General features: G+C 51.5%; 1 protein-coding gene across 1 annotated transcript in view; it reads right to left on the bottom strand.

Annotated features, from left to right (window-relative positions):
* fgd1 (FYVE, RhoGEF and PH domain containing 1) overlaps nucleotides 1–10,000 on the bottom strand; it is a 25,172-nt gene that overhangs the window by 9,697 nt on the left and 5,475 nt on the right. The window contains exons 2-9 of the mRNA XM_041049586.1: nucleotides 3,872–4,177; nucleotides 3,571–3,769; nucleotides 2,676–3,453; nucleotides 1,538–1,627; nucleotides 1,199–1,347; nucleotides 958–1,114; nucleotides 708–846; nucleotides 15–73 (exon numbers count right to left, since the gene is read on the bottom strand). Of these exons, the coding sequence (XP_040905520.1) occupies nucleotides 15–73; nucleotides 708–846; nucleotides 958–1,114; nucleotides 1,199–1,347; nucleotides 1,538–1,627; nucleotides 2,676–3,453; nucleotides 3,571–3,769; nucleotides 3,872–4,177 (1,877 nt within the window). The remainder of the gene's footprint in view (nucleotides 1–14; nucleotides 74–707; nucleotides 847–957; nucleotides 1,115–1,198; nucleotides 1,348–1,537; nucleotides 1,628–2,675; nucleotides 3,454–3,570; nucleotides 3,770–3,871; nucleotides 4,178–10,000) is intronic.

The raw sequence follows: 10,000 nt of genomic DNA on the forward strand, positions 1-10,000 counted from the left end.
GGAACCTCTCTCACCATCTTCCTGATGGCGGCGTTGGAGTGTTCTGCAGCTGTGGCGATCAACTCCAGAGACTCTGCAGAGAGAGACACAGAGCAGAGGTGAAACTGTTCACTCATGATGGTTACCCGTCTCCTGTGTCCTCAGACTCCTGTGTCCTCAGACCCAGTGTCCTCAGACCCAGTGTCTCCGGGAAATTCTCATCAAAATCTCTGTCTTGTTTCCTGCAAAAAGAAGTTTGCTCAGGCCACGTAACAGGCCGGAGCTCAGCTGTGTGACAAAGCGGTCGGTGGTCGGGTGGTTTAATCAGATCTGCAGACCTCCGTTCCAGATTAAAACAGTGGCTGACAGAGGCGCAGCATTCAACAAGGAAGGCACCAAGTGCAGAGGACGGCTTGAAGTTACAACCACAGCTCAGGTAATATTTGCATAGGGTCCCTGAGCTGTGCATGAACATGTTAATCTGCAGACTCACCGTGTAGATCTGAAATTAGTTCACACACAACTGACACAGTTCAGTCTTTAGAATCAAACTCTGGGATTAGAACCACATATTTCTACCAGAGAATCATTTTACAGTGACAGGAAAATCTGCAGTTAATCCCATGACCAGTGGGGGGCAGTAGCCGATGTAAATAACTCCTCTCAATGAAGAGTCGCTAAGGGTCAGTAGATGGTGTAATAAGCTGATTAGCAAAGTGAGGACTCACTCTGTGCGTCCCTGTGGTCCAGCGCGTCCTCTGGAAGTCGGTGTAGATAATCTTTAAGAAGCAGCTCATAGCGAGGAATCCTCTGAACCGGCTCCAACATGTGATGCTGCAGAGTCAGGTTACCACAACGCTCCTCCCTCTGCACAAAAACAACACACACACACACATTCACAAATAAACAACAACAACCAGACGACGTTAAATCTCAGCTGGACAGTGGAGCAGCAATGTCAGCGAGCTCATCCTGCACCTGGATCTCCTGGATGATGCTCTTGAACTGAGCCGATCTCTCCATCCAGGTGTTCACCAGCTCCATCGCTTGGTCAAAGTTCTTCACGTACTCCCCGTACATCTTCAGGAAGGGAGCCAGCTTCTGCAGGATGTCTCCAATTCGAGGGTTCAAATCCCTGCAGACAGATGAGGAACAAAGTCAGAGCAACTCCTGAGGAGGAGAACCAACAGGAGGAGAAGAGGAGGAGAGACGTCCTCACCACTCCTCCATCCGTTTCTGCAGCGCTGGCAGCAGAAACTGCTGATGGAAGCAGTAGATGGAGCAGATGTTGGAGAAGATTCCCTGAATGACGTCACAGGGGAAGGAGGAGCGAGACCGAGCCTCCTCCAGGAGTCTGGCACAGAACACCTGCAGGAGGAGAGCGGGCAGGTTCAGAGGAGGACGCGGTCTTTTACGGTTCACACCAGTCAGCGCTGCAGCAGAAATACTGTGATGTTTCCATGGCAACAGTGACAGAGGGACACTGACTGATCAGGACTGAAGAAGACCTAAACTGTGAGAGGTGGTTCAGGTTCAGAGCGCAGAGCAGGTGACTCACCTGGTCCAGGAGGTGGAGCTTAGAGACATAGGCGATCTCTGTGTGCAGCAGTTCATTGGCAATGTTGAAGACCCTCTGCTGGACAGACAGCTGGACAGAGACACGGAGACACAGAGTTAAACATCTGCAGGAGTTTCACTGACAGTAACTGAACATCAAACACAGACCCAGGTCCTGTTCAGACCTGCACCTCAGGTGATCCGGTCACAGGTGGACAGACACAGAAGTACAGTACGAACACACCCAAGACACGCTGAGGACACATTTGAGATCCGGTCACTCAGACCATATTCAGAGGTGGTCTGGGCCTGGACCCCGTCCTCAGCTGATGTCCTCTGTGTGAGCAGATGAAAAAGCCCACACCTGAGTGTGTGGAGCAGCCTGGGTGATCTGGTTTGACTGGAACTCACTGAGGATCAGACCCAGTCTGTCCCAGTAACCAGGCGCTGACATGTCATTCGCTCATCATCAGAATCTGGTTGAAATTCATTTATATTATATATGTGTCTGTGGATAGATGCTGTCGCCATGACAACATGTGTCTGTGGATAGATGCTGTCGCCATGACAGTCACTGTGTGCGACACACGTTCAACATGGGTCCGACCTAACATGATAGTTCGACCTATGAGTACTCAGTACGTCAACCATGTGATCCCATCACGTGGTCTCTGTGTTGTGTTGTATTAGAAAATCTGTTTCTGTGTTTAGCCTCTGACTGACTGATTTGATTGGTTCAGATCATACGAAGCTTCTTACAAGGTGTTTTCGGGTGTTTCAGGTGTTTTCGGGTGTTTTTGGGTGTTTTCGGGTGTTTCTGGGTGTTTTCGGGTGTTTCAGGTGTTTTTGGGTGTTTTCGGGTGTTTCAGGTGTTTTCGGGTGTTTTCGGGTGTTTCAGGTGTTTCTAGGTGTTTTCGGGTGTTTCAGGTGTTTTCGGGTGTTTCAGGTGTTTTCGGGTGTTTTCGGGTGTTTCAGGTGTTTCTGGGTGTTTTCGGGTGTTTCAGGTGTTTTCGGGTGTTTTCAGGTGTTCTGTCGGCTCAGGGTGCAGGTGGGTGGAGCTCTGCAGAGGAACCGAGCCGGTGCTGCCCTGTCAGTGGTTAATGTGTCAGGTGTCGTGTGTCTGTAAACTCTGGGCTCACCTCAGCTGAGTCCTGTCTGTCTGTCTTGGGCGGGGGCAGTACCAGGGTTAGCTCCGCCTCCTCCTCTTCCAGGTCACTGTCTCCCTCCTCAGAAAGCTCCCTCCTCCTCCTCGCTGCTCCCCTCACTTCCCCCTCCTCCTCCCCTCCCTCTGCTTCCCCTCCTTCCCCCGCATACGAGGATGAGCTAGAAAGTCGGGGCAGGAGGGCGGGGCTGCAGGGATAAGCCACGCCCCCATCATCCACGCCGGCGAAGCAGAGCTCCTCGCTGTGTGACGGAGAGCTGATGCTGTCGATTCCACTGTCCCGGTTTGCCAGTTTCCCGTCTGTCTGTGAGGAGGGGAGGGACAGACGCTCCGAGGGGAGCTCAGATTGGTCGGGAAGCGACAGCTGCTGCTGCTGTTGCTCCCTCATCTCCACGGCAACCACATCATCCTCAAGGTGCTTCTCTGAGGCGCTGTAGCCCGACTCCATGGACAGGCGTTTATGATGAAGGTCATCACAGCACGCCGCCACAAGCTCTTCTTCATCATCATCATCATCATCACCTTCATCATCATCTTCATCATTCTCCACATTGGCCTCCTCCTCCTCACCCCCCACTGGGATGTCATCGTGACCTTTGACCTCAGATGGTGGCTCCTCATCAGGTGGGGGAGGAGCAAGGGGTGATGAAAATGGTGGTGACGAAGGGCGGGAGGAGGAGAGGGGAGAGGAGGGGTCAGGAAGGCGGGGACACAGAGCCCCCCCAGTGATGTCAGGAACCACAATGATCTGCTCGCTGCAACCACACAATAAACACAAACAATAAACACAAACAATAAACACAAACAATAAAATCAATTTAAATCTTACACAGCGACATCGCCTACATCTCCTCTGACCAATTACAACTCACCGCTCAAACTTCTCAATGAGTGATAGGACACAGGTGGGGGAGGCAGTGCCGTCAGCACGGGTGGGTGGAGTCCGCCCCCCACGGGGGTCCGCTGGGAGGGGTCTACAGGGTGGGGGAGGAGGAAGGGGCTTGTCTGGAGCCCTGGGGCGTGGCCTCGACACACCAGCCTGCTGCTGGAGGTGGGGGGGCTTTGGAGGGACTATGGAGGGTGGGGTCACAGGTCAGTTAGTGATGTCATAAACTCATTAACGTCTTTGATGTGTGAATAAAAACAAATGTATTTCAGTTTAAACAGTTTTACCCTGAGGTTTAGGCCCAGGCAGCGGAGGTCTGCTCTTGCTCTGTGGTGTTATTGTGGTAGCTGGCAGCTCCGGAGGCCCCGTGTCATTGACCAGCAGCAACCCCTTAGCAGAGCCGCCATGCTGTGTTAGCTCCGCCCCTCCCTCCAAGGAGGCGGGACCTGAGGAGGAGGAGCTAGGCCCCGGGTCGGAGCTTGGCTGCTGGGGAACATCGGCGTCCAGCGCCCCCTGGTGGCTGCACGGTGAGCAGGATGGCTCCAGAGAGAGACTCTTGGTCAGCAAGCTGGGACTGGAGGAGGAGGAGGGACCTGGGGGGGGCGGTAAACACACGATGAACCAAAGCAGCAGGAAGCCTGATCCCACACACCTGCATTCAGGTGAACTGACGACATGTCAGAACATATTTGACTGGGTGAACTTTGACCTCAGCAGGTGGTAGATCCAGACTGAACTACATTCAATTCAGACCCGAGACAAACGTTCAACCTGACTCAGATCACCTGGGAGTAGAGACAAGGGCTGTCACCTGACACACACCTCACCTGTCACACCTGTATTAATTAGCAGGAGGATGTAATGTGGAAACAGGTGCTCAGGGTTTTCCTGTAGGGTATTTTCTCTGTGCTTCCTCTTGGCCACTTTTACACTTAGCAGGATTCTCCATCTCTCTGCACTGCACTCTGTGTGCTGGTCTCCGTGGCAACGCTCCGTGATGCTGCCAACTTTCAAATTGTCTCTGCTAGATGGTCTGAACTTTAGAAATATGTCTCAAGATGTATTATTTTAGACAGGACTTAACAAGACTGGAAGTCTTACAGTCTTGTTTTTCAGACTTAATCCAGTTGTAAAGAGGGGCCCACCGAACTGATCCAGGCCCTGATCCAGGCCCTGATCCAGGCAATGATCCGGTCCCTGATCCAGGCCCTGATCCAGGATGTCAACTGGTCGGCTAGCTAGCTTTAGCTTGTAGTTTTCCTTCTGATTTCTGATTTTTCTCTTCGAAATCTTGAGGTTTAGAATCGTCGTTAATATCTACACTCCTCCAGACACCTGCTGATCAGATCACGTCGCTTCATTAATACGTGTCCTGTGAACAGGCTTCAGAGACGTTCAGCATCACAGGAGTTCACAGAGTCAGCAGAACGGACGGGGGATGAAATCAGCTGATTGTAAAAACAGGCTCTACACACACACACACACACACACACACACACACACACACACACAGAGTAATGGCTTCCATATGACGTCTGGTTGTTGGTGCTGACAGACAGAAATAAACTCCACATGTAGACAAAGACAGAGATGTTTGTGGTCTGGTGATGGCTGCAGCTCATTGGCTGATTCTTTGAAGAATCACACAAAATCAGACCAAAACCCAGAACTCAAAGAAAAACGGACGCTCCTCATTCTTCAGTGCAGCACACTGAGAAAACTGTATGAGACAACAGACTCTGCTGTCACAGTCTGTCTTTCTCTGCTTGTCTTGAGGGGACAATGTTGCTGGACTCCTGATGTTGTCCCCTCAGAGGACGACTTCCCTGTATGAGGCCGAGCCCAGAGCACCCAGCGACCTATGGGCTCACGCGTCATGCTGTATTTCAGTGGGTCCAGGACAGGCCACACACGGCTCGGCCATCTGGGAAATGATCAGCCCTGAACTCTGACTTCCAGGCCATGGTCCGGACACCATCCTGCAGGTCACAGTCTGACCAGTGTCTGGTTGATTCTACGTTTTCTGCTGAGTTGCCCTTTTCTCGAGCTGATCAATTATTCATGACGGGTCGGAAACCTGTGACATCATCAGTGGTGCACCAATAACAAGATGGATAAGAGATAAAGTTATTGATTATTCTTTGCACTGACTGACCAGACGCTCTGCCAGGCTGCAGGCTGCCAAACCCACAGCCATCTGACCTCTGACCTCAGCTTTAGAGGATACAACCTCAGAGGAAACTGCTGATTTGATTGGTTGATGCAGCTCTGTGGGGAATATTTCAACAACATATGTAGGTCATTTGACCCAACCCTGGGACACAACCCATAAAAGAGCACGAGCAGCAGGTGTACTGAACCTTCGTCGTCATGGTAACAATAATAAACACATGGTTAAGGTAGTGGATAGAACAAACAACACTGCCCATCAGTTTTGTTCTTCGTCTTTTGCTTCGTCTGTGTTTCGTCAATCCGACCTCCTCCTAACCCGGACTGTTTTCTTTATATACTACATCACGTGACTTCCTCCTTTGCTCCCGTCATAATCACTGCGGCCACCAGAGGTCATCTAACAATAAAACGTAACTATGGGTCGTAATGATCCGTGGCACAGACGAACTGTGGACTCGTTCTTACAGGAGGACAGAAAATCTTCTGTTCAAATGTTTTTACTGATCAAACAGAACACACACACACACACACACATATATATGGGAGTGTGTGAGAGTGCGTTGTGTTGGACGCAGTCACATTGTGGGGACTCAACCTCCCTTTTGAGGACAAAAACCAAGACTCTAATTTTAGAGTGGAGACCTGGATGAAGGTGGTGCTTTGGGTCAGTCTCCAGGAAATGAATGTGGAAACACCCCTTCATGTGTGAGTGTGTGTACAGATGTGAGCATGATGGGAAAGGTCATGGGAAAACATCAACAGGCTAATGTACAGCAGATGGTGTGTGTGCGTGTGTGTGTGACTGTGAATTAAGTAGATTTTCAGATTTTCTTGGGCTCAGACCAACAGTCTGTTGACACACTACATTACCCACAATCCTTCCACTACCAACATGTCACACCCTCCAGTTTGGAATAACTGAGATTCAGACCCACTGGGCTTCAGCCTGAGCTCACAGGAGTGACCAAAGGCCAGTCTGAGTGTGGGTTGTTTGGCTGGTTAGTAGGTAGGTTAGTTAGATCAGGTATGTGGTGCATATGCACCTTTGACCTTCTTTGTTTTAGAACATACAATGTTCATATGTACGTATGGCAGGTAAGGTGGTCAGTATAGGTGGGTACTAGCCACACCTGCCAGTAGACTGGTAAGGGGAAAGGTAGGTAGACAGGTAGCTTGCTTGGTCAGCAGCACCTTCGTTTTGCCATAATACTTTTCATTATGTGAACGTGGGACGACCACATGCTAACACAAAGGCAAGCTAACGTGGAGACGCTCCTGTTAATAAAAGATGTCAGGGCAGACACGACAGCAACCAAGGAACAGAACCAGACGATCCAGTAAGGAACAAAGGCCCTGAAACACACGGTGCAAGGCTCATTCTACAGTGAGGTGCAGGTAGGCAGAGTTCAGGTGACTGCTGATCCTACGTGGGACCAGGTGAATGGATGGGTGGGGCAGACTGAGAAGACTGATGACATCAGGTAAGTCTAGGGAGGAGACATGGCCTGGAGACCGGGTCTGAGGAAGCAGAGGAACTGAAACAGATCTACATTCTGGGTTTTCCCCATTTCCAGATTCTGTGCTATGACAAGCCCCTGGACCTCCATCAGAGCGGGACGTCCAGAGGTGAGACTGACTGGGCTCAGTCAAAATGTTGGACTGTTCCTTTAATACATCCATCCTGCTGCAGCTACCTGCTGCCTCACGCAGGCGGCTGTAGCTCAGGAGGCGGAGCGGGTCGCCCACTAATCACGAGCTCCAGTCGAAGTGTCCTTAGACAAGATACTGAGCAAACTGCCCCCGACGAGTGTGAATGTGTGAGTGAGTAAAAATGGATGAATGGGTGAATGTGACTCGAAGCTTTGAGGAGTCGATATTACTACAAATATAGAGCAATGTATATAACTCCATTTTCCATTTACCACAACACACACACACACACACACACACACACACACACACATGCACACACACACACACACACACACACACACACACACACACACACACACGCACACACACCCACACACACACGCACACATGCACGCACACGCACACAGACGTCAGTGATGCATGTTGTGTTGCAGACGTGTTGACAGACAGGAAACGCGTCAGGACAAGCTGCTGCAGCAGAGACGTCTCTGCTGCACTGTTTGTGCTGCAGTGTTGCATTAAGAATGTCTCTGCGTTGGAGGACAGATGTCCTGTATGCACCAACCCTTCCTACACACAGCCTGCACCCGTCAGACTGCACAGCGCGGAGTGTCTGCGCCGTACGTATGAACACTGAGGCGCTCCCAGTGCACCGCGCACACGGAACCATCAGGATCCACATCACAGCACGTCACCTGACTCCCATCTGTCCATTCATGGTTTACATGTGAGGCTCTAAGAGCCACTAAGCAGCTTCAGCTCATCCTTTAGTATGTTCTGGTCACTGAGGAGGTTCTACAGGTCCTTAATGTGATTCTGGACGTGTGGGTTCTAGGGGCCTTCAGGTAGTTCTAGTTGTGCCTAAGAGGTTCTAACAGTCCTTTCTAAGATTCTAGTGACGGCTGAGGAGGTGTGAATGTGCTTTAGGTAGTTCTTGTGGTCGCTGTGGAGTTTCCAACCGGCCTTTCAGAGGTCCTAGTCCTCATCATGGATGTTCTCAGTGGCTTTGGCGTGATTGCCTGTGGTGTCTGACCTGATCTGTGTTCTGCTGCATTTCTACCTGTGTTTTTACTGATCCAGATCAGAAACCAGATACAGGTCACATGTTCACACCAGGAAAGGACGGGTTCTAAAAATGGACCTGAACCTGCATACCAGTGTTTCTGTCCTGGACAGACAGGACAGGACAGGAGGACAGTCCCTCGGCTTACAGACCTCCCTGGTTCTGCAGAGTTCACCTTCATCATTACCGCCATTTTAAGGGTTAACATGAGGAGACTCTGCTCCCTGTGCGCGCGCATGTGTGTGTGTGTGCGCGGTGGAGGGGGTGTGTCCGTCTGTCTGCAGAGACAAACCAACACTGCACACACACTGATGATCAACAGCACCTCCACCCCTCCAACAGCTGCTCATCCACCTCAGCCTCCACCTTTAAAACCAGAGGATCACACACACACACACAGTCTGGGCGGTAACTGGACCTCCTGACTGGATCCTGACTGATGTTCGTGTCAGTGCTGATGGAATAAAACACGGCGCAGTATCGATCAGCTGATACCTGTCGGATCATTAATGTTTTCATTAACAGTGATATTAATCACCTGATGTGTCACGTGCCTGCACCATTTTTAACAGAGAAGCTTTCAGCTGATCTGAGAGCAGCGGCACAGACCTACACATCTGGCAGACGCAGTATCATGCAGCCATACTAGCCTACATTCACTGCGGCGAGATGTCGGTCAGTGTGTGCGTGTGCGCGACAGCCCGCGTGAGCGCGCATCTGTCATTCCCAGCCCCCATCGTCAGGATTATCTGGATTCTTCATTATTTTCTCTAGAAACCAAATAAAAATAAGACGCAGCGGCGCGATGAGGCTGCGGCTGTGCACGCGCCGCTGTGTGTGCACGCGCACGGTCGTGCAGCGGTTCTAAACGGCTGTAAATCTGTGTGAACCCGGTGCAGATGCGTCTGTGTGTGCGTGTGTGTGTGTGTCTGTGTGTGTGTGTGTGTCTGTGTGTGTGTGTGTGCGGACTCACCCCTGGTCAGGCTGCTTCTGTCCATGTACATCGCGCAGCAAAAGACAAATCCGGTCATTAAAGAAAATGTTGGTGCGGGGAGAGAGCGGCTCTCCCGGTCCACAGCACGGAGAAGAAACCGGGTCAGCGAAACACACGCGTGCGAGCACACACACGCACGCACGCACACACACACACAGGCACGGACCGGACCGAGGCGGAACGGTTCGAACCCACAGACGCACCGACAGACCGACGGTACGACTGCTGACCGACAGGATGCTGCTTCAGGAGGGATAAGTAGGTTAGATCCGCTCGGTTTGGTTCAGTGGGCTGCCCGGTGTGAGAGCGGGGGGCGGCAGAGAGAGAGAGAGAGAGAGAGAGAGAGGGGGGGGGGGGAGGGAGGGAGGTAGAGAGAGAGAGAGAGGGAGAGCTGTGTATCCTCTCTCTCTCCGCCATTCTGGTTTCCATGACAACAAAGGGGGGGGGGGGGGGGGGTCTGATCATCTGATCACATGGCTTCATACAGTCACATAGACACAGCTCATACACGCACGGATGTGAAGCCTGTGTATC

The sequence above is a fragment of the Toxotes jaculatrix genome, chromosome 2 (genome assembly GCF_017976425.1).
Source record: "Toxotes jaculatrix isolate fToxJac2 chromosome 2, fToxJac2.pri, whole genome shotgun sequence".
Lineage (NCBI taxonomy): Eukaryota > Metazoa > Chordata > Actinopteri > Toxotidae > Toxotes > Toxotes jaculatrix.